The sequence below is a fragment of the Rattus rattus genome, chromosome 13 (assembly GCF_011064425.1).
Source record: "Rattus rattus isolate New Zealand chromosome 13, Rrattus_CSIRO_v1, whole genome shotgun sequence".
Classification (NCBI taxonomy): Eukaryota; Metazoa; Chordata; class Mammalia; order Rodentia; family Muridae; genus Rattus; species Rattus rattus.
The window spans coordinates 41,962,039-41,986,964 of NC_046166.1; the positions used below are offsets into that span (position 1 = coordinate 41,962,039).

The 24,926-nt window shown below is 41.9% G+C and overlaps 1 protein-coding gene across 2 annotated transcripts in view; it reads right to left on the reverse strand.

The window, feature by feature from the left end:
* Window positions 1-9,176: 9,176 nt before the first annotated feature.
* The window catches only part of Pdlim3 (PDZ and LIM domain 3), a 31,263-nt gene continuing 15,513 nt past the window's right edge, over window positions 9,177-24,926 (reverse strand). Inside the window, exons 4-8 of one of the 2 annotated variants that reach the window (XM_032919249.1) lie at window positions 19,438-19,505; window positions 14,874-15,137; window positions 13,396-13,526; window positions 10,950-11,061; window positions 9,177-9,774 (exon numbers count right to left, since the gene is read on the reverse strand). In XM_032919249.1, the coding sequence (XP_032775140.1) occupies window positions 9,585-9,774; window positions 10,950-11,061; window positions 13,396-13,526; window positions 14,874-15,137; window positions 19,438-19,505 (765 nt within the window). In that variant the 3' untranslated portion in view covers window positions 9,177-9,584. Of the gene's footprint in view, window positions 9,775-10,949; window positions 11,062-13,395; window positions 13,527-14,873; window positions 15,138-19,437; window positions 19,506-19,868; window positions 20,057-24,926 lie in introns of both variants that reach the window. The other variant, XM_032919250.1, reaches the window with a different exon arrangement.

Below are 24,926 nucleotides of genomic sequence, written 5' to 3' on the forward strand. Positions count from 1 at the left end.
CCTCCCCCATACGGGTATTCCCCCCATCTATCCCCCTTACTCCCTCCCATATTCCCCTGCACTGGGGGTCCAACCTTGGCAGGACCAAGGGCTTCCCCTTCCACTGGTGCCCCAACAAGGATATTCTCTGCTACATATGCAGTTGGAGCCCTGGTTTAAATCACAATGAGTAGGAATTGACAGCCACTATGATATAATAATTTATTACTTATTAAATTACCCATGGCTTACTTTCAGGGAAGAGGCATGACAGTTTAATGTTCATTAGCTATACTTTCTTATTTTCTAGAGCAGTGGTTTCCAAAAGACTTGGCAGTCTTTTATTTGTGTGTGACATTGGGGCAGCTTTAATACATTTAAAATTTTCGGTCTAATATATCTGTTAAATCGTGATTCTAAAGAAAATAATATAGTTCATCAAATGCTATGTATTAGTGTAACAATGAAATATGTGACTACTCTAATTTTTGCATGGTGCTGGTGAGTGAGTCCTGGATACTATGGAGAAATTACCTGAAGATTTTCATGAGATGACTTAAGTCACAACAGGTCGCATATCGACTGTAAAACAAAAATGACAGGTGCCCATAGTGTCAACGTCAATTTCAATCTGTGCACTCGTCTCCACAGAAACCTACTTTTATTTTAAGATAGCTTCTCAATCAAGTAATCTATCAGAAAAATGACCTTAACTAGAAAAGGTTTGTTTTAAATATTTACTTTTTTGTTGTGTGTGTGTGGTGTACATATGTCTATGTGTTTGTGTGCACATGCAGGTATATATGAGTGTATGTGTGTGTACATGAGTGTGAGACTTATGTTGTACATATTTATTTATTGATATCACCTAATTATCAGCAGAGAATTTTGCTGAACCTGGAGTTCACAGACAGTCTGTACTGGCTGGTGAGCCCAAGGGATCCTTAATGTACTGGGTGACAGGCATGTGCTGTGACACTGGACATCAAACTCAGGTCCTCACGCTTGTGTGGTACTCCATTCATCACCTGAGCTCTCTCCTCTGCCTGTTCTCTTGAGCTATTAAGAGCAAACTGCTGACTTCATCCCATCTCTCCTGAGCATTTGGGTGTGTATTCTATAAGAATACTGGAAAAGAAACACAATACAGCTGGCTATAGTCAAGATTAGCGCTGATGCTTAGACACCCTATAGTTCCCGGGCATCACTGACGTTCTAGCAATAATGCCTTGGGTAGCCACAGATCCCAGCCTAAGGGCTGGCACTACATCTCATTGCAATGGTCTATTTACTTAGTGTATTTTAGTCCATTTACCTTGAACTCCTATGGCTTTAATATCTTAGAAGATTCCAGACCAATTATTCTGTAGAATGTTTTTGTGTCTTTTGTAGATGTTTTCTAGTGGTAGATCAGGTCATGCACTCTTGTCAGGATGTCATAGTAGCTTTTTGTCCTCCTTATAGTAAGTCAGGAGGCACAGCACTGTGGTCTGCACCATCAGTGTGGTGTTCGTTTGATGGCTTCCTAAATCTCTACCATAGTATTTAACCTTTGTTCTTTTCTGATTAAGAAATAGTTTGTATAAAATATTTTGATTTACATGATAATTCCATTCTTCATAAGCTTTTGGTTTTCTAATTTACCTATCATTATCTGTATGGATCACGGTTTCTTACATTATTTACTAGGTATCAATGGATTTTATTCTGTGGCTAATATTACTTGTACCGTTTTTCAAAATTTCCTGATTTGGTTGGTGACAGTTTCTCTAATTCATTCTCACATCACATAGACAGCAAAGTGTATTTTGTCAGGATATTACTTCTCTGGCCAAATATTTTGATCATCCCAACTGTTTTATAAAAGCCTGACTTTTAAATTTTAAAGTCCATTCCTACGGGATAGAATTAAAATCTACATTATTATTTTTTTTAAAGCCAAGGGTCATAACACTTCAAAATCTTTTTACTTCAAAACCAATTTTCCTTTTAGAAAAATCTACTTTTACAACCAACAGCTACAGGTTCAGAATTTGGAACAAACAGGAGCATTGCACAAAACAAGCTCGTCACGTCTATTCTTAGCAACTCCTTATCAGACTGTAAGGTGTCTGGGGTTTTCAGCTTCGTGAGATCTTTTTTTAGACCTGGGATTAAAGAGCTATCACTAAGCACGGATGGAATCTACAATAGTGTGATATTTGCCAACTTGCTCTGAGGACATACCAATATGACAGTTTGTTTTTACTGAGGCTTGTGTTTTGATGGAGAAGAGAACCTCATGACATTGTCTTAGGGAGTCTCTGGTGGATTACAGAAGTGACTTCTGCAGCTCGAGCCTTGATCCAGTGAAAACATCTCTACATCCACTCCCCACTAAGTTGCCAGCAGAGTTAATTTCAACCTGATTCTGTCTACTGAGAGCTGAAAAAAGAAATAAATAAAGAGGCTGCACAGTGGTGTATGCCTTTAATCCCAGCACTCCAGAGGCAGAGGCAGGTAAGGTCTCTATGAGTTTGAGGCCAGCCTGGTCTACAGAGCAGGTTCTAGGACAGCCAAGGATACAAAAGAGAAACCTGTTTCAAAAAACAAAAACAAAACAAACAGCAAAACACCCAAAGAAGAATGGAGTAACTTTCATTTTAAGATAGTTTATATTTTAACTAATATTAGCATTATTTGTATGTTTGCCTGTGTGTGTGTGCCTGTGTGTGTGTATGTGTGTGCCTGTGTGTGTGTGTGTGTGTGTGTGTGTGCATGTGTGTGTGTGCATGTGTGTGTGTGCATGTGTGTGTGTGCATGTGTGTGTGTGTGCCTGTGTGTGTGTGTGTGTGTGTGTGTGCATGTGTGTGTGTGTGCACGTGTGTGTCTGTGTGTGTGTGTGCATGTGTGTGTGTACACACATGATGTGTGGAAGTCAGAGGCAGCTTTTCAGACTCAGTGTTTTCCTTAACTTTACATGGACCTTGGGGATTGACCTCAAGTCTCCAGGCTTGCATGGCAAAATCTTTACCCACTGAGCCATCCTGCTGATTCTTATTTCATGTAACCTCTTTTTGGGGAACAGCATCTTAGTCTGTAGCTCTGGCTGGCCTAGAACTATCTGGTCTCAAATTCCCAGACATCCACCTGCCTCTGCCTCCTGAGTGCTGGGATCAAAGGTGTTTGCCATACCCAGCAAATATTTCATATAATCTTAATTTAAGATGATTGTATATCAGACTCTTCTTATGGGGATAGTAACCAAGGTAAGGTAAGGTATTATAGGTTGAATGGTTAGTATGGAATCATGATTTGTTCTTTTTTGTAACTTAAAATGCCTGCCATGACTTACTCTTAGAGAAAAGAAAACATATTTTTAGACATCCTCTGACGTCTTAGCCATTATTCTAAGTTGTTTTAAAAGTAAATGTCAATACCTTATTTATTTATTTAACATTTATTTATTTATTGTGTGTGAGTATACCTGGGCATGTACATAGCATGCTTGTATACATGAGCATACATGTCCCACGCTTGTATACATGGGCATGCACATGACATACTGGGAGTGTGAAAGTCAGAAGACAAGTTTCAGGAGTTAGTTTTCTTCCTCTGTGTGGGCTTCGGGGATTTGAACTCAGGTCATTGGGCTTGGGATCAAGCACCTTGACCCACTGAGCCATCTCAATGACCTCAGATTTTATGTTTGGTTGTTCACTAAGTAATCAAGTAAAAGTGATTGATAATAATCTCCCAATCTAAAAATAATTACAATAATATAGCCCACTTTGAAGGTGCTTGGTTTTACAGATCAATCATAGGAAGCACTCACATGAGCTATGAAGGGCTCTGTGAGCAGATGGGAGTAGTAAAATGACTTGCCATGTCAGGTCTTCAGCATTTCTTGCTTGTCAGTGCCCAGTGAGTGTTTACTGAAGCATCCCCTGCAGTAGTGAGAATCTTGGTTTATGTTATGTGAATGTGTTTTTGTTTGAATCCCAGGTGTGGGATAAGAGGCTGCTTCACAGCAGGTGATTATGATTTGTCTATGACCTAGCAGAGGTGTGATTTTTGCCGGCTGCAGATAGTTTAATTCTGGGGACTCTGGAGAGGGTATAAAGGAGGATCATGCTGCTGCCCGTGGTTGCGGTTGTTGTGGTTTGACAAGAAGAAGTTGGAGTCACCCTGATGATAAAGATTGGACTTGCCCCAAAGAACCCAATGCCCCTAATCAGAAGGGCATGGCCTGTAGAGGTCTATGCCCCTTTCCCCTCTAACCTTCTCTTTCTCCTACCTAGAATTAGTGGCTTGTAAGGGATTAGGAAGGAATAAGGGAACCAAGTAAAAAAGCTAAACGAATATGCCAACAGTCCCCGGAAGACATCAGAGATCTAAGATCTAAGAGTATTGATTGCTTCGACAAACAGGTGATACATAGGGCAGATGACAGGTGAAACTTGTTTACTTGAATTCTTTTCATCCCTTTAGTCTCTCCTCAATGTTCTTATTTAAATTAAAGTACAGCATAAATAAAAGAACTTTTGGCTGTGATGCCATAATAGAATAATGGTTACAAGGAGCAGCTTCTCTTATGGATAAAATCAGATTGGCTTAAAGGGCAACATGCCAATACTTGTTTTTTTAAAAAATATTATCATTATTTATGTATTTATACATGTATGATATATGCATGTGTCTGTGGTTAGAGGCATTCCCTGGAGCTGAAGTTACAATCAACTGTGAGCTGCAGGGAATGTTCTCTGTAGGAACAATATGAGCTCCTAACCACACAGTCACATCTCCAGCCCTCTGAACGTTTGTTAGCGAGAGTTGTTAATAAAAAGACCCAAAGCTGCATCCTCCTCACCTCGGGTGTTCTTATGTTGGGCAAGTGAGAAACTTTATCTTGTGGAGCAATGAGTGAGTTTTTCTTTCTTTTTTTTTTTTTTTGGTTCTTTTTTTCGGAGCTGGGGATCGAACCCAGGGCCTTGCGCTTCCTAGGCATGTGCTCTACCACTGAGCTAAATCCCCAACCCCAATGAGTGAGCTCTTAATGGGAGACACTAATATGCTTAAGGTTCCTTTGCTTATCAGGTACAAAAACCCATGGTAACATGGATAGTTTTGTTTGGTATTTTGGCTTTCTATAGCTTATAAATCTAATCAATATCCAAGCCTTTCTTTCTTTTTTCCCTAAGGGAGCTAAGTCAAAACTGATTGTCCCTTTTTGTTTGTTTAATTTTTTAATTAATTAATTAATTTTCAAGGCATGATTACTTGTTACTCTTTTTTTTAATTTATTTTTTATTGGATATTTTTTATTTACATTTCAAATGTTATCCCCTTTCCTGGTTTCCATAAGCCCCCTATCCCGGTGTTTCTTTCCCCAACCACCCTCTTTCCTGCCTCCCTAACCTGACATTCCCCTATAATGGGGGGTCCAGCCTTGGCAGGACCAAGGGCTTCTCCTCCCATTGGTGCCAAACAAGGTCGTCCTCTGCTACATTTGTGGCTAGAGCCATGGCTCTGTCCATGTGAACTCTTTGGGTAGTGGTTTAGTCCTGGGAACTCAGGTTAATTTTTGTTAACAGCATGAGTTTCTTCTATATAGAACTTCCGGTGTGAATTTGTTACAAATGGACAAAATGCTATATAAGTAGAATATTTCTTTCTCATTTGTCTGCTTTAAAAAAATTCTTGGGGCTGGAGAGATGCTGAGTGTTTAAGAGTAGTAGCTGCTCTTCTAGAGGACACAGGTTGATCTCTGGGAGTCACATGGTGATTCACCATCTGTAACTAGTTTTAGGAAACCCCTTTTCTGGCCGCCATAGGTACTCTGTATTCCTGGCACACTGATGTACATGCAGGAAATTACATACACATAAAAATAAAGTATTCAAGAAAATGCTTTTAACTCTTTCATTTCTATCATTGATATTTTTATGTCTTATACCTTTTAAAATAATTTTTGGATGACATTCATTTCTCTATCTAAATTCTAGTTCATTCTTTTATATATTAAAAGCTTTGGGTTGTTTCAAGACTAGTATTGATTCTACAGAAAGAATGTGCAGTTTTAGGGCGTGCCTCACAAGCCTTAATCATATAACCTAAATTATCTGATTATAGTCATAGCTCTCTGAAGTTTCAGATTTTACACACTGTTATCTTTTATTATAATAAGCCCCCTTTTAAACTTGGGTGTGAGCAATTCACTACTTACTGTATTTTAAATATGTGAACTATAATTTAAAGGAAGTCTCCATCATTTCTTTGTTTGCTTATTGACTGGCTGATTAAATGAGGCTCATTGTGTAGCCCAGGCTAGCCCCATCTTTCTGTCTCAGTCTTATATCCTGGGATTACAGGCATATGTCCCCATGCCCAGCTTGGAAAATACTGCCTAACATCCAAAACCCAGGGTACAGTAATGTCTGAGGCTTCTTCATGAGCCTTTCAGTCTTAATTTACTCTATTTTCATTGAAGTCTACAATCGTCCTTTGTGCTTCCTTTTCTGGTTCAACAGTACTCTGCTCTCCCTTTCTCTGTAAGGCTCACCAACCCACTGGAGGGGTGTGAGTGTAAGTGTAGGGTCAGAAGGAGAGTATGTAGGCATTGAGTACTTCTCTGTTGTTGGTTGAAACAATCCAGTATGTCTGGTCCTAACTGGGTTATGTAGCCCAGGGTGACCTTCTGACGCCTAGTGCAGAATTACAGATGTGCATTCCGACACTTGGGTTATTTCATGTTGAGGGAGGATCAAACCTGCAGCTTTGTGTAGAGGACGCAGGCACTCCTCTGACTGACTGAGCCACATCCCCACCCTCTAGTGCTTCTTAAATACTTCCACTTACTCTCCTCTGGTGTCCCTACTTCTAACCCCCTGGCTCAGCCGTGCAGTGCCTGGTCTTGTCAATTCTCATGATTTTCAAGAGTCTAGAAAATAAGTTCCATTCTATTTCCATTTTCTCGGTTTCTCATATTTTCTAAGTCCATCACCACTCATTTATTTTCCAGTTCCAAAACTTTGTTTTCTAGAACAAATTCTTAAGAATAGCCTTTGAGTAAAAAAAAAAAAAATAGTTTTACACAATTCACATCCCAGATCACAATAAGAACTTAGCATTTTTAATAGCTATAGTAACAAACATGTTTTACTGCAGAGGTTACAATCTCAGATGCCTATGGGAGCCAGGCAGGTACTGGCTGGAGAAATCAATCAGTTAGGTGTCTCAACCTGAACACTATAGGAGAAAGATATCTGTTCTAAGTAGCAAGTATTAGCTGTGACAGGTAGACATGGCTGTGTTTATCATGAAAGGCAGACAGACTGTCTGAGGCCGTCTGCATCACCTCAGCTCACTGTTTCCCAGACCCCCCACCCCCAGAGCTCCCAGGGACTAAACTACCAACCAAACAGTACACATGGAGGGACTCATGGCTCCACCACATATGTAGCAGAACCTTGTGGGGCTCAATGGGAGGAGAGGCCATTGGTGCTGTGAAAGCTTGATGCCCCAGTGTAGGGGAATGCCAGGGTGTTGAGGTGGGAGTGGGAGGAAGGAGGAACATCCTCATAGAAGCATGGGGAGGGGGCTTGGGAGGGGGCACGGGAAAGCAGGTAGAAGAGAGGTACAAGTCAAGGGCGTTGCTGTGAGGCTAGCGTATGTGACAGGAAAGGGGAAGGAGTCCTAGCAGGAATTATGTGGCAGACTCTCTGGGCCAGGGGTCAGAGAGAGTTCATGTCCAGATTCAGTACTCAAGACTGAGCTAAGAGTTTCTGAGGTTACAGAGGAGTCAAGGTTAAGGCCTGACCTGAACTGTGCCAAGACAAAGTTCACAGCAAAAACATGGAGATCAGCAGTGGGCGCCAGCAAGCCCCAGTAGACCAGCAGTGTCCGCCTTCTCTAGGGGATCTCCCCATAGAGGGCTCCTCTTGGGATGGGGAAGAGGAAGCTGCTGAGTCAGTGGAAAAAATGACCTTGACCCTGACAGGCCTCGATCTTTCCATTTCACTGAATGCTGTGTGAAATAAACATTTCAATCAAAAGCCCATGCTGGGGGTCAGAGAGATGGCTCACTACTTAAGAGCACTTGCCACTCCTGCAGAGGACCGGAGTTCCCAGCACCTACATAGTGGCTCACAACCTTCCACAACTCCAGGTCCAGGGAACCCATTACTTTCTTCTGACCTCTGCAGGCACCAGCGTGCATGTGGCGCACACACATCCTTGTGAGCAAAACACTCATGCGCGTACGAGAAGATCAATAAGTCTAGGCAATAAAAAGAGCTGAAGCCTTAGCTCAGTGGTAGAGCACTTGCCTAGGAAGTGCAAGGCCCTGGGTTCGGTCCCCAGCTCCAAAAAAAAAAAAAAAAAAAAAAAAAAAAAAAAAAAGAGCTGAAGCCAAAGCAAAAATAAATGTATAATGGGAAAGATACTGAGTTACCTTAAACTAGAAGATTTCAGTACCCCTTGGGTCAGCAGAGATTTAGGGCTCATAAGAAACAACCAGGAATTCCAGGAAGTACCTCAGTCAACAAAGCCCTTGCCTACCAAGTGTGAGGGCCAGTCAGAGTCTGAGCCTCAGCACTCCTGTCAAAAGGCAGAGGTGCTCATGTGGCTTGGGCTGTCACCTGGGGATGTAGAAAAGGGCGGATCTCTGGGATTGCCGACCCTCCAGCCCAAACAGCAAGCCCTGAGTCTTATCTCAAAATCCGAGGACGATGGCTCCTGCAGAATGGCATGAAGGTTGATTTCTGGCTTCCACAAACATGGTCATACTACATACATGCACACACCCATGCACGCACACACCCACGCACTCACGCACACACCCACGCACTCTCCCACGCACGCATGCACTCACCCATGCACGCACTCTCCCACGCACGCACGCACGCACCCACCCACGCACGCACGCACGCACCCACGCACGCATCCAACCCTTACCATATACACGAAAGACTGAGCTATAGAAACTAAAGAGGACACAGATTTCTTAAAATATTTGTTAATGTACACACTAAGAAAGGAAGGAGTCCCCTTACTGAGTCTGTTGATCACCACGCCACTGTGCATTACAAAAACATGCTCCGTGTATTTATTTTGCTCGCGTTATCCAGTGGTGCCATTGTTTGCATGTAGAATAGAGCAATCCGGGAAACGCCTTCCTGACAAGTGCTTTAGGAATAACAGACACAGACACCTGCAGATTTTGTTCGAGTACAAAGCTGTAATTTGGCGTCACTTACTACAATTACCAAAAGCAACTTGGAAGGAAAGACAAGTGGACTCCCCTACATATCCAGGTGTTCACGCATCGGATGGGCGTGTAACAGATGGAAACCGTAGAGCATGGTATTACAACGTTATTGCTTTAAATGTCACCATTGCTGTCCCCAAAGATAAAGAATTACAACCCATAGATAATACTTTTGTCAGTAGGCAGGCCTTTGCCTCCCCATGTCTTTCCCTCACTACACAGTAAGATAAATGTCTAAAAGCCTCGGCTTTTGATTGGGAGGTGACTGTTCGCACTCCTCCTGCTTGAAGTCCTCCTTATCATCCGCCGGTGTTAGTGTGTGCGCATGCGTGAATGAGTGTTCTCTTCTGTAAAGAATTTAAGCTTTGGGGTACAGAGTGACGGTGTCGTAGCCTTCTGGGGGCCTCGTGCGGGCTCTTGCGTGCATCTCACAATACAGCTCCCCCTCCACGAAGAAGTAACCTTTCTGCTTGAGGTTGAGGTTACAGTCAGCACACACAAAGCACTCGGGGTGCCGGTACTTATCCCGGGCCTTGACCACAGCACCTCTGTGGGGAGAAGACACGGATAAAGACAGGTGAAAACATCAGAGAAAGAGAAGAGGGAAGATGTTGCCGTAAGCTGGCCGGTTTCACAGTCAGGGGACCACAGCACACATTGCACAAATATATGTGACAAGATTTGTATGTGACAGCTCGACCACACCATCACCTTTCTTTGTGAGCTGTGAATAATCTTTAGAACCTCAGACCGAGACCCCTATCCCCTCCGCCTTCCTGCCGCAGCTTCTTTAAAGTGGGAACCATGGCATAGGGAAGTCGAACCCCATAAAGGGGTAGTGGTGACTGAGCCAAGCTGTGAAGTTCCGCTGTTGGCTTCCTATTCTTCCGGTCCAGCATTTACTCTACCCAGTAGGGATGGCACACCCAGTGCGTGGACTAACCTTAACCAAGGACAAAATTTACTGTTTTTTAGGAACAATAATTATTTTTGGTGACACTGTGAGTTGTACATTTTCAGATGTGTTGCTAAGCCACCCCCTTTCTTTCTGTCCCCTCTCTGTTCCCTTGGGTCTAAGCAGGATCCTCTTCTCCCACCGCTCTCTTAGGTAACTGGGCAAATTTTGTCTCTCCTTCTGATGAGAGAAGAGGATGAAAGTGTGGGAGAAATGTCCACATAAGACCCATTTAAGAATGATAGGACTCCCTTGGAAAATCTGAATTAGCGAAGGTGGCTGTTTACATACACATGGAGTTTCTTGATAACGGAGGCTGACTGAATTTTAAACTTTTCTATCTTGATATTTGTATAATTAAAACTGCTGGTCACAAAAATGCATTTTAATTCACAATCTAATGGTCCCTGCATTTGTTTTTCTTCTATATAGAAAAGTATCTGGAGATTACATATTAATGAAATTAACTTTTAAAATGGAAATCTTGATTCTTATAAATTGTTTTCATATACATGTTTGTTTTGTTTTTGTTTTTATCTCACACAAATATTTCTAAAGATACGGACTGCTGACTTAAATCCTATGCCAATTTGGAGTTATGACTAAGGCATGTTTGGCCAAATATACTGGAGTATTACAAATGTTCTATTTTAAGTTAATGAATAGAAATTTAACTTTTCCAACATTGCCTTTGCTATAAAAAGTCTTAAAAGTACAGCTGCCAGCAAGACACAGAGTGAACCCGAGTCAGTTAAAAGCGAGACGTACACAATACCACTGCCACACTTGTCACAGAGTGGCATCCTCTGGGCACCGCCAGCCCCGCCATGGACTTTAGTAACCGGAGCCCTCACACTTCGAGTTCCAGCAGGACGGTCATCTGAAAAACAAAGTGTTTCCATTTATGGTGGGGACAGCTGGCTCCAGTTTGTACTTGGAGTCTATTTTAAAGTGAGCACTTTAGCCCAAGGAATTCTTCAGCCGCGTCTGCACTGTGGTTTCAAAGGGAGCAGGGCCCATTGGTGTAAAAGAGACTTGGTTCTGAAACAGGTCCCTTTAAAATGAAAGTACGTACAAAGCTGTTGGGAACCGTTGCAAGATGCTAAAAGGGTTAGGCATCTTTTATAGGATTTTTTTGGACAGGGTTTGGTTTTTTTTTTTTTTTTTTTTTTTTTTTTTTACTTTGTGTGTGTGTGTGTGTGTGTGTAGCTCTGGCTGTCCTGGAACATTTTTGTAGACCAGGCTGGCCTCTAACTTAAGAGTTCCTCTTGACTCTGCCTCTCCAGTGCTGGGACTAAAGGGGTGTGTCACCACACATGGCTATTTGGAAATAAATATTCATGTCTTTTGGAAATAAAATATATACATAATGCTTACCATTCCAATGACTTGAGAACGCAGCTCGCCTGCTGCAAAATCAGAAACATTGTCTATCTACCACCGTTTACCATCCACAGAGCAGAACCGGGGACCGGGGACCCCGTAACCACCAAGCAGGATGTGTGCTTTTCTTTCTTTTCAGTCCCTGGAAACCTCTTCTTCACTTTTGTACACATTTGTCTGTCCCAGATATCTCATACAAACAGAGCCAACCTGATCTTTGTTTCATGCCCCGTTTCTGTCACCTAGCGTAATGCTTTCAAGGTTCACCCCTGTTCTTGTATGGCTCCGAGTCTCCTGCCTTTTAAAGGTGGAATAGCATTCTTCCCCAGGTACGTTATCAGACTTTGTATATCCATTGGCGTCTCAATGGGTGTTTGAGTGTTTCCACACCTTTAGTCCTTGTTAATAACAGGAATACCACTGTACAAGTGTGGATTTCTTTTCAGCTTGTACAGTGCGTTTTCAGTGTAAGTGTGTTTCAGCTTTGAGATGTCTGTCTAGGCACAGAATTGCTGAGTCATTTCTTTTCCCTGCCTGGGAAGGATGCCTGCCTTTTATTTTAAAAGAATCCTCCATTGGAGAGGATGGACCTAAATGCATCTCCCTTGTTTACCTAAGAACATTGATTTCTTGTTTGTTTGTTTGTTTATTACTTATTCACTTTATAGCCCACTCACTGTCCCCCTCCTGGTCAACCCCTTCCACAATCCTTCCCCCTCCCTCTCCCTTCTCTTCTGAGTGGGTGGGGCCCCTGGGTATCCCTCCCACCCTGGCACTTCGAACCTCTGAGATGCTAGTCTCTTGCTCCCCACAGAGGCCAGGCAAGGCAGCCCAGCTAGTGGAATGTATCCCATGTACAGGCAACAGCTTTTAGGGTAGCCCCCATTCTAGTTGAATGGAGCGTGGGGACTCTTATGGAAGAGTAGGAGGAAGGATTGCACAGGGATAAGAACTCCACAGGAAGACTGGCAGAGTCCACTAACCCAGACCCTTAGAGTCTCAGAGTCTGAACCACCAACCAAAGAACAATCTTGGGCTGGACCTAGGCCTCCCCATTCATAGGTGCCAGATGGCAGCTTGGCCTTCATGTGGGTGCTGAACAGCTGGGTCCTTTCTTAATGAACTTTGTAAGAGGCAGCTACTCTGCCTTCCAGAGTGGTGGACGCCATTCACATCCATGCCAGTGATGCACACAGCTTGCTATTATTTCTAGGACCTCACCAGCCCATCTTAATGAGGCACTTTGACCTTTTGTGAGACTCTTAAAGGGCAGTATATATCTTTAGGGGGACAAAGAGCATGAGCTGAAGTAGAAGCCAGAGAACAGAAGTGCACCGGTGAGAGGTCAGCTCTCCATTGTACTGCCTGTGTGACCTTCTAAGTTCACTTTTCTTATGCCTCTGTTTCTCTTTCATCAAATGGGGCAAATAATAGTTTTAGTCTTCCCGAGTTGCTGTGAGAACTTGGTAAAACTATATGCAAGGTACTTTGGCGCACAGTTTCATTTCATGCCCCCACCCCCAAGGTTGATAATACTCTAAGGAGTCAGGGAGGAGAGGCTGAGAAATTTTATAGTATCTGTTGAAAACTAAATCTTTGGTTAATAAACTACACTGGCCCTCGACTACTATGGATAGAACTTGGTTGTGGATTCATTTCATGAATACTTAGAAATGTCCAGAAAGTTCTTTCCCTAAATCCTTCTGAGCGGAAGACCCACTTTATCACTGACTAAAATCAGTCAGTATTCAGACATGCATCACTTCCGGTCGCTCAGTTCTCCCTCCCCACCCATCCAATGCAGATATGTCCGTAGATACTCATGGCTCACCAGACCCGTCGTTCACCAGCTCCTGCAGGACCCGGAAGGAGCCTGACTGGCGAGGAGCAGCTGGTTCATCCCGATTGTCGTGCAGCATTCGGTACACATCCGACTGAGGGGGAACTGAGGCTGTGGGTTCGCTGAAACACAAACGTAGCTGGTGACGCATCATCAGGAGCCCCATGAGGCAAATGACAACAAACGTCCTCCTCTGTTTACGGCAAGGGCTGAGCAGGGCTTGCTCTCAAGCAAGTGAATCTCTTGGATAAGAGATTTAATTTGAATTTACCTTGGTGACTACTGCCAGGACATGGTAATTTTCAAAGACAAGACTTATGTCTGATGGCTGTATATACAGATGTGAACAAAACTGCCTGTTTTCCCTCCAGCCAAAAGGCAGCAGACCCAGTAGAGTAGGAGGGGACTCATTTCGGTTATTCTTACTCATAGAAGTTTAAATATTTCTATTTTTGAAACCAAGTTCCATAAAACTTGTATGCTGATGAAATTCACCCAACAGTGTTTCAAACCACAGACTGCCATAACTCATCAATGTGTTTGTTAAACCGATTATGCAATTTATAAAAGAGTCCCATTGATAATAATGAAAGCACTTTTATCTACTATGCTTTTAGTAAATATATTAATAATAAACAAAGATATAATTCTACTTGTCAGGCACTAAATACTTTGTTATTTTACTATATTACCTAGAAATTTATCTGTGCATATTTTAATCACCTATATTATATTTGAAATATATATATATAATATATATATATATATCTTTTGCAAAATGGCTTTGGGATTAACTCACTGTAGGACCCCCTGAGGCAACTTTGAGACATTGTACATAACATTCTTAAGTGTCACAATAATTTATAAAAAGTTATTTTGCAATATTAAAAGAAGCAATGGGATTTTATTTCATAATAAATCTTTTAAATTGGAGAAGCTCTGGGGCAAAGGTACTTGGAACAGACATTAATAACAAAGAAGAAACTGGTCAAAGACTAACAGGAATTGAATATTTTCACTAACAACTGAAAGCCTTTGCTTATAAAAACGTAAAGAGATGCAAACATTTAAAACAGCAAAAACGATTCCTCTCCACACATTCCCATTAAAAAAATTAGAAAGGATCATCTCATAACAGTGTTTGGACATGTCCCCTCCCATTTCTTCATCTACAAAAGACAGAGGATATAAGATCCTAAGCCACTTCTGAGAATATTAAATCAGGCACTTAAAATGAGTACTGCAGCTCTCAAACGACATCCATTTGATCTTTATGTGATTTGATTTTTATTTCTATCTGTCCTATCATTCATGTTTAACCACGCTTAAATGTTTGCAAGACATCCCACCCCCCTTAAAGCTTTTGCATAGCATTCTCTCCACCAAGACAATGTTAAGAGTTGCCATTAAAGTGGACATCAGCCATGTGTTTAGTCAATATGCTCACAGTTCAAAAAGACTCATATTACCTCATGGAGGGTGTCTCCCCTAGAGCTGTGGAAACCTGACCCTGAAGTGTTTCCATAATATTGTCATCTGAGTACAACTGCATAGGAGTGTTAAACTGAGCATGTACAATCTTCACGCCCGGAAGTTCCATTTCCAAAGGAATGTTAGGGGCCATCTTAGCAGCAACTTTCAAGTCACCTGGGCAGATCGTACTAACGGTACTGACGGAAGAAGGGGTGCTACGTCCACTGCCACAGTCAATACCGGAAGGAGTGCTGCAGCCACTGTGTTAATGACCACGTTACGCAAAGGTGACGCAGAGAACCGGAAGAACACAGAAAACGGGTACAGAGAAGTTAGAAGGAAGTGGGGACACAAGAGGTGATCACATCAATCTAAAACACAGGCGAGAAAGGGGTTTCTAAAAGGGACTATGTAAAATGTACATGCAAAAAAAAATCGAACAAAATTAAAAGCTTCAGGCGATACTGCATCTGTTGGCTCGATTCTGTCAAGTTGAAGGTTAACATGTAGAAGACTTATACATAAAGTTGTACGTAACAAATGCCTGTCCTCATTTTTTTTTTAAAGTAGGCCAAATAATTTAGTTTCTGACAATATCGCAGGTAAATGGTAGAGGGAGATTAGCTGGAAATCCTTTTATGACTCTGAATTTTATAATTAAAGTATTAGTGACTGCTGTTTCACAAATAGTACCACTATGTGGCATGAAGACTTAGGCTAGACTGTCACAATAAGCATGTTTCAGTCACAGAGTCAAGCTTTGAATGCTCAGTAATTACCTATGGGTAAGGCTAAAGAAAGATATTTTAGAGATATTTTATCAATGTTTTACTGTTACTATTTCAATATATTATTTTTTGTTCACGTATTTTGTTAAGAACATACTTTAAAAACTGTTCTGTAACTTACCACAAGAGCTAGAAACAGTCAACGAATGCGTATCACCTTGCCCTTGATTATTACAGAACAAATAGTTCACCTCACGTCATTTGGATTCGACTCAAGGCTAACGTTGGTTTCCTTTGTACACAGGTGTCTCATGCAAGATTTTGGTCCCATGCATATATTTCCATGCATATTTTTTTTATTTCCCTTTAAGGACAAGGTTTAGAGACTTGAGTAACGTTACAGAGGTTGGTCACCCTAGTGAAGAACTAGGGAGATTTTGTACTCTTTATGAAACTGAAATGGAGATCAGGCACAACTGACATGCATTTTGTTAATTAATTAATTAATTTGGCACTGGGAATTGAACCTAGGGCCTCATGCATGCTAAGTAATCAATCTGTCACCGTGCTACATCCTTAGCCCTCTCTGAGCATAGTAAATCCACACAGAGATGCACGTTATGAGAAACTGGGATTTAGTATTAAAAGTCTTCGAAAATGCACAGCCATTTAGAAGAAAGCAAAAAGAGGTGTTGACATTCATGTAGACTTCTGTTATGATTGCCTGTTAGTGTTGCAGTGAACTTGAAACAGATACATGTATGTGATGTGATTGCCTTAAGGTCAACAGTCTGAGCTGTGACACATGGGACCCCATCTCTACATGTCCTTTAAAGGACTACTGTTTTTAACCAGAGCCCCCCATAGACACCAAATCCAAAAAGATGCTGAACAGTGAGTTTTTAAAGACAATGTTGCAGCTGGTTAGTTTAGACAATATTGTCGTTAGTTAATTTTTTTTTTAGGGTTTTGTGTTACATAACCCAACTTCTTACACCATCCCTTTAGCTCCTGCCTGTTGAGAATCTGTTTAAAATCCAACCAGCCCACTAGTTAGGTCAGGTACCAAAATAGCATCTGGCCTTTTTTTAGGCTCAGCACTGTTTCCCAAAATTAAGTTTAACTGCTAAAAGAAAGGAAGAAACTTTTCTCTTGTACAGCAGTTTGGTCAGGATTAAACGGTTTGGCATAAGCGTAATGAGGTTCACGAACTTGAGGAAAGGGAGTTGGAGACAGTGGGTTAAATCTTGAGGGACTTGGGCCAAATATAATGGATCTATTCAGGAAAGATTTAGAATGTCTCTGGCTTCCTGTGTCTTGTGCAGGATGCTAGATTCTGGATGAACTATTATCAATGCAAACTCAGGGATAGGCTTTATTTTGGTATGTAATTAGTAATCCCTTTCTGTTATTAGGGACTGTATACAGATAGTATGTGTATATGGTCTTAATTTGTCCAAGATTATGTCTCTATTTCTCCTCCCTTCATCATTTGAATTAGGGACCCCGTGTCTACTAAATGGAGGAAATGACTAACAGCAGCAAGAATGACCTTTTATAAATATCCAAGACAATGTTAAAGTGTTCCTGTGTTGGTGATTTAAACAAGATGGTTCTCAGGGACCCTAGACCCAGTGGAATATTGCCCCGAGTTCAGGAACTTATTCTTAGTGATCCAGAATGCAGATGCTAATGCGATCTCCTGAGGCTGTCTTGGTCATGTGGCAAGATCACCTGTAAAGGGGAAGGTGACTTTCAGTTACTTCACAACCAGGTGAGCTTCCACAGACAACGAACGTCCCTGGGACTGTGTTCAGACTTTCAGAGAGGAGGGTGTACCTCTGGCTGTAACCAGTTTAAAACTACCCAGAAACATTTCATTTTTACATTCAGGTTTATAATAAAAAAAAATCTTGCCTGTAGTTTGAATCATCACTTTAATTTAAATTGTTACATATTTCCACATAAAAATGCTGGCGCTTTCAATGGCTTCAACCGTGATGGAGTAATCAAACAAGCCGGGGCTAACGGCAGAACAGCAGGTGCAGGCGCACCGACAAATAAACCCAGCACACCTGTCTGACTTCAGATTAAACACGCTGCTCGCTCACAGTGCAGTGGCAGCCTGGAATGTCGCCTCAAGTTCTATGTTGATGAAAAAAAATCTCTGGGAGAGAGCAAAAAGTTGGGAGGCTAGACCAAATAGTGAGAGGACAGAGGAAGAAAAGCTGAAGGGAGAGGCCTTTCCACCAGTCTTTAGGCTCTGTATACAGGGACCTGCTAGTTAGCTATTTACCTATTTTTAGAAGATCCCTGTCATTCTGGTGCAATAAGAGGTACCTGCAAGTGACACCCGTGTGAACTCTTTGTCCTGATCACCACATTCAAGCTAAGAGAACACAGAAGAAAGCCTCTGTGACCTTCTTTGAAGTTCTGTGCAATTAAATGTGTCCTGGGGTCTATATTTATTCAATAGGGCTAGCTGCCTATTATTCGGTAATGAAATAGCATTTTGGACTTTGACTGCAGTGTGCTACATGGCTGCAGGTGGAGTGGTGTGGGGTAGTTATTTGGGGGGAAAAGATGGAGAAAAGGAATGGAAACAAGAAAGCAGAGAGGATAGTGTGGCCTGGCAAGGTGGAGACAGAGAACAGCTTCTAATCCCTCTGTCTCACAATACTGGGGACTCTTGGGATTTTATTCCTCTACCCAGTGCGTGTATGGTGAGCGTTGGTTGTGGTGGTCCAGGCTCAATTCTAGGTGTGAGGACCCCCCATTCCTGTTTCTTCCTCTGTCTGACATTACGGAAGTTGTGTTGTTTGTTTGGAGAGACAATCTCCTGGCCCTTCCTGTAGCTTATTGCAGGATCTCCACTTAAAAAATCATATATTAAGTAATGCTTTAATAGCCATAGGAGGAGTTGAGCACCCACAATCTCGTGATTGTGAAATGTACCAGTTAATACTTAACAGGAAAGAGCATTTCAATAAGCATTTAATCACCCCCTGCCCATCAAGCAATGGGAGTATTTAATAAATCATGCTCGCCTGTGGAATGAGCTCGCCTGTGGGCTCCCAGTTTGGGGTACATGATGCGAACCATTATGCGGTGTTTCTAACCAGATCAACCCAGTCTGAAAAACTGGTTCCTTTGGACAACAAACTGAAGGTCAGAATGAAATTTCTCAAACTTGCTATTTGCTTTCAACTGAAGTTCAATTTCCAGACAAGATTCTAGGAAAGACTGCGTAGCCATAATCGCTTCTCTGATTGACAGGTAAGCCTTTAGACCCTGCTCATTACTGTTATTATGGTTTATACAATGTATCCCACGAGAGGCCGTAATACTCAGTAACTGACTTCCCTCCTTGGCTGGATAGAAAAGTCTCTTTCTCAAGGAGTCTTTGTCTCATTGGAAGGATCCGGAGTATGAACAGTTATTCTTGTATAAGGGCTTCCTCTTGCTACTACCTGGAGCTGGTTTCCATTTTTGTCCCTGCAGGCTGGGCTTTCCTGATGTGGGGCAGAGTACATCTGCCTGACTCAAAGGTCACTGTGTTCTGGATGGGATCGCCAGAGCTTCTGGGGCACTGGTTATAAATACACATTGTGATCGCATAAAATTTCATAGCCCTGCCATCTAGTCAATATTTACCCTCAGGAATGGATGTTATTTGGCAACTGCTGCTAAGTGAGTTGTTTCTTTTTGCTTTTGAAATAAGCTTCACAATTAAAAGTCACTCTAGACACCTAGAAGTTACTTTCCCTGGTGATTAGTAAGAACTCATTAAAGCAACATGCACTTCAAATTTCACAATCTCAGAATTTATGACCTGGTTCGGCCTGGAATTATGAAAGGTTTGGGCCGAATATTGTGCTTGTGTTCAAAGTAGTTCACATCCTGTAAAAACAAAGGGTTGAAGAAAAATCTCTCAGTGGAGGCTCAGTCTTCTGAGGGTAAAAAAGGAAATGCGTGAGAATTGTGCAGAGGGAATCATTTACCACCAAATACTGACATGACAAAGGAGAGTGATGATGAGACCAGAGATCTCTTTTATTTTTTTTAAATCCACACAGCCACTATACATTTGGGAACTGGCTGACAAGGCTTCAGAGCAGTTTGAGCCAAGTTTGAGATGCTTTTCCTTAAAAACAAAATTTTGATAGTACCTTCAAGAAAAAGGAGAAAAGGGCAACAGCCGGACCTTGGCAAAGAAAGCGCACGGTGAAGAACGCTGACCCGGAACTGAACGTCAGTACTTACTTTTGCGGTGAACTGGGGATGAGACCCCGCAGCTGTCCGTGTAGCGCGTCTCGGATATTGCTAGTTGAATAGAGCCCAATTGGTGAGTTATAGGAAGCGCTCACTACCTGTCTTTTGTCATCAATGTTTGCTGCTGCTACGAAAGGCTGGGCCCTTCTGTTGTGCGCGGTACCAATGGGTTTGAATTCCTGTACATGGCAGACAAAATACACAGAGCCACAGAGAGCGCACAACAAAGCTGTTAATGAACAAAACTGTCAGCAACGCTGTTGTTAATTAAGGCATCGTTACCTGCTACAGGATTAGCAAAAAGGTTAGGGGAGGAATTAGCGTCCGAGTATCATGTCTCTGAAATCTACATGTGCTACGTCCCTCTTTTAAATGTCAGACTGCAGAAATGCCATAGACTGCACCTCATTTGATACCAAAATTCAAACATTGTCTGGCTTTCTCCTTTGGCTTCATCTGCTTCTTTTATAAAACTCCAAAAACAGTGTATTAGAAGTGAGTTTTTTTTTTTTGTCTAGTTTAGAATAAATTACCAGACTTAATATTCTCTCTAGCTGCAGCTACGTGTGCTTTCTTCTCCATAAATACCTTTTTGCTTTTGTGATACTTGGGAACGAACCCAGACTCCAGCACATTTCAGGCAAACTTGCTGCCACCACACCTTCATGAATTTCCCTCCATTTTAAGAAGCAAGAGGATAAACATCAGTAAGGGAACGATCATTTGTGAATTACTATAGTGTATCATTTCGACTGATCTGGGCAGACATTTATTTTGTTTTTAAAAATACTTGAAGCGACAAAACCCAAGTGGTTAATTTGAGTATGGATGTACTTTCAGAACGTAAGGAGAATAGAAAGGCCTTTAAAAGCAGGAACACCACACACAGAAGTCCTTCTTCTTTATTGCGATGATGCCGCACGTGTACTTAGGAACTCTTCATGGTCGTCTCTTTCTTGGAAAACAAATAAATCTAAAGCTGTGTGTGTGTGTGTGTGTGTGTGTGTGTGTGTGTGTGTGTGTGTGTGTGTTAAAAATAGATGCTTACTCCGTTGCCTGAGTAACAGGAGGCACAGCGGAGTATCTAGCCTTGGGTTTGAAACGTGCCTGCATACCCCAACCAAGTGTAGGAACCACGTTTTCTGGTTTTGAATACTTGGATAAGTTTCAAAGCTGTTAGTTTTTTGCCTTAAAAGCACCAGAGGAAACTAGTAGGGACGTTAAAACACACAGGAGACTGCGCTGTGTGCAAACGTTTCTCTTTGGCAGAAACGGCTTCATCGACCTTTATACTTTTCACGTCTTTTGTGAGTGTACACTGAGTGTGACGCCCAGATTGGAAGTAAGGCATAACTGAAACGTTTCCCCATAGAGGCTGGCAGCCCTCGTTAAAAGTAGTCGTGACAGTGCGAATGGAGCACAGCTTCAACTACCGACTAACGAGTCATTTCTCCACCTGCTCCCGATGTCGTGCCACCAGAGACTCTGCCACGCTGCGGAGAACAGGGTTTGTCTCCTCAACCCAGGACACACGTGTTAACAGTCCCTTGATTCTGAATACAACGTTGGCCACGACTGTGTAGCGGTGTTAGACTAATTAATACCTTGTTCATCTAATATTTTTTCCTCTACAAGAAGGGATCAATGCTGAGGCTTGGCTGGATGACATCATTCTCCTGGACACTAGGTAGCAAGAATATTGAAACCATCAACTATAGTTTTAGAAATGCCCCAGTACTGAATCTCATACCATGTAAACATATGTGTACTGGCTGGTTTTGTGTGTCAACTTGACACAGCTGGAGTTATCACAGAAACAGAGCCTCCCTTGAGGAAATGCCTCCATGAGACCCAGCTTTAAGGCATTTTCGCAACGAGTGATCAAGGGGGAGGACCCAGCCCATTGTGAGTGGTGCCGTCCCTGGGCTGGTGGTCTTGGGTTCTATAAGAGAGCAAGCTGAGCAAGCCAGGGGAAGCAAGCCAGTAAGTAACATCCCTGCATGGTCTCTGCATCAGCTCCTGCTTCCTGACCTGCTTGAGCTCCAGTCCTGACTTCCTTTGGTGATGAACAGCAATGTGGAAGTGTAAGCTGGATAAACCCTTTCCTTCCCAACTTGCTTCTTGGTCCTGATGTTTGTGCAGGAATAGAAACCCTGACTAAGACAATATGAGTGCAAACATTTACATAGTCATACAGCCTGGGATGTTAGCCGACTTTATAACGAATCGGCTGTATTTTGTGATGGCCGTTTTGACTAACCATTACCATGACTCAAGAAGAGTGTGCTGGAAATAATTGTAAGCAATGGCGGTTTGAGCCTTCGTAACTCCTTTTGGTATAAAAGATGCTGAGGCTAATTGCCCAATTCAGCTTTGACGGATTATAAATTGTCCATGCTAATTACAGGGTGAATCAGTCAGGAGAAGACAAGCCGTTCAAGCTTTGTGGAACCTAGTTGGTTTTATAGAACAAATTATGAAATGTCTTTAAAATCTTGGTAAATAGCATTACACTTATAATAACTCATTAACGCACTAGGGTGGCTTGATTAGGGAAAAATATCCACCTCCATTTTTTGTTTCATCCGCTTTCAGGTAATAAATAAATGTGGACGGTGAATGTCCTACAATGCGATCAACTCCTCTGAAAGCATTTGTGCATTTGTAATTCCCAGCAGGGCTTCCAAATAGCAGTGCGTAAGCTCCAAGCCTTTTCTTTGTGATTTTCAGTTTTGTTCTCTCTCTCTCTCTCTCTCTCTCTCTCTCTCTCTCTCTCTCTCTCTCTCTCTCTCTCTCTCTCCCTCTCCCCCTCTCCCTCTCCCTCTCCCTTTCCCTCTCCCCCTCCCTCTTCTAATGGAATTGGGTGAAGAAAAATGACTTTATTTTCTACTTACACCATAAAAGGAAGTCTTTCTAATATAGGCTTAAAACACTTTTTTGTTTAGGCTTTGCGAAGCATTAGTTTATGGGCCTCTAGTGTTATTTCCCAAAGCACAATGAAGTGTATACACCAAAGTTAAACAAGAAATTTAACGATGGCACAGAGAGGCAGCGTTCTGTCCAAGTCTTACATCATTGTTGACGGTCAAACAGTATCCAAAGACAAAGCCAATTAGATGCCTGCCAGTCCATTTTAATTCCTTCTTTTTCCACTTTTCTTGGAAAAGCACATGCAACACAAATTTCTTACATAGCAGTTTCTGTGGAGTCCAGCTCTTGGTTTGTTCTACCAGAGAAAACCATCAAATAATTCTTATTGAAAAGTAGTTATTGGGGGGAGCCTTTCGGATCAATTCTCAATTTTAAAATATGTTTTTAAATGTTAGAGGCTTATATTAAGGAATAATATTTTGAAGGAATGGAATGTTAGAGCGGCCATGGCACAAGTTACACATTTGATGGAAAGCCACTAACAGCAGAAAAATGGGGCTCTGTGCAGTTACCTCCCAGTTCTGGAAATGACAACACTCAGAGACAGTTTACCTTAAATTTCTTATTTGATGACACTGTTCATAGACAGAGTGTCCAGGCCATTACCGTCTTTCTCTGAAGCAGTGTGCCTGACTCGTGCACTTAATTTCTCTTATTTACCTGCCCTTTTCTAAATCTTTCATGGGAAAGCTGTAGGAAAGCGAGAAACAAACGGCAGGAAGTGAAACATTTGATCCAGTCAAAGTGAGACAATGAATCTGTTGCATCAGGCTTGAAAATCATGAAGCTATTCGTTCATGTTCACCTTCAAGTGGAGGAAAAAACCATTCTTAAAACCACCACTTTGGGCTCCAAGTGTTTCTACTCCCCATTAGAGGAGCATTGGGGGAAATGTTAGTGAAAGCTTGCTTGTGTAACACCTTCTTGTTACCAAAACACTGGAGAGTGAAGTTAACTTTATGGAAACAAACTGGCTGCCCATATAAAAGGAAGACATGGTTCTGTACAAAGACATAGACATAATGCTCTTCTTGCTTAGAAAGAGTCATTTTTTTTTTAATTTGTCTCCAAAGAGCATCTTTCGTGCTATGTGAGGTACGCCATGTCGTTGAGTTATGTGACTGCAGGAATGCAAGTGACAGTTTGCTTGGGAAGCAAAGGCTTAAAGAAGGACTAACCACACACTTGTCTAGAGCACTCACACACACCACACTCACACACACACCACACTCACGCACACGCACATGCATACATCATTATATCTATATCTATACATTGACATGTTATTACTTGGTCTTGGTCCTAGATAACGGGACCTAGTTTTTCCTCTTTCAGTGAGTAGATAGTGCGTTTAAAATAAGAAAGAATATTTTATCCAGTTGCCAGAGGTCACAATACTTGCTCCAACAAATTGACTTGGGTTGAGAAAGAAGAACTCAAATATTCTACTGTTTGTGGACATTTTCCATTCAGCCATAACAAAGTTTAAATGTTCCCCAATGGCATTCACTTCCCCAGCTGACACACCTCTGTTTCCCAGAAGGCTGCTATGTTTACATAGTTTTCATTAAAGGGGAAAAGTAAATCTTTTTGTAAAGAAAGGCATTACTTAAAACTTAGGTTTTTTTTTTCTCCAAATGCAAAGGCCCCAAATGTATAACCTGTCAGAAGAAAATCTCTCTCCGTGCTGTCCCAGACGCTTGGAGGGCAGAGCTGCACTGAAATTCAGCTGTTTTGTGGACCAAATGCCTGTGCCATGTGAGTTAGTCATGTTGAAATCTCTCTGAAGAGTGGCATGAGGGGAAACCCTTTGATGATTAGGAGAGCTGAAATAGTTCTTATCTCTGAGCCAGTCAGACACTGGCTTCTTGGAGAGGGAGCCAGTAAGGACCAGGCATGACTCAAAGGAATGGAATTTTAAAAGGCTCCATCTGAATGCCTGCTGTAGTTGTTAACCTAATCATCACCTCCTTCATTTTTTTGTAAAAAAGAAATTCATTTCCTTTTCCTTATTTGTAGAATTGTATTTAAAAAAAAAAGTAAAAATTGGTAGTTTCTAACCCTTTAGTTCCGGATATCTGGGTTAATAAAATGATTAAGAAGAGGTTGAAATATTTA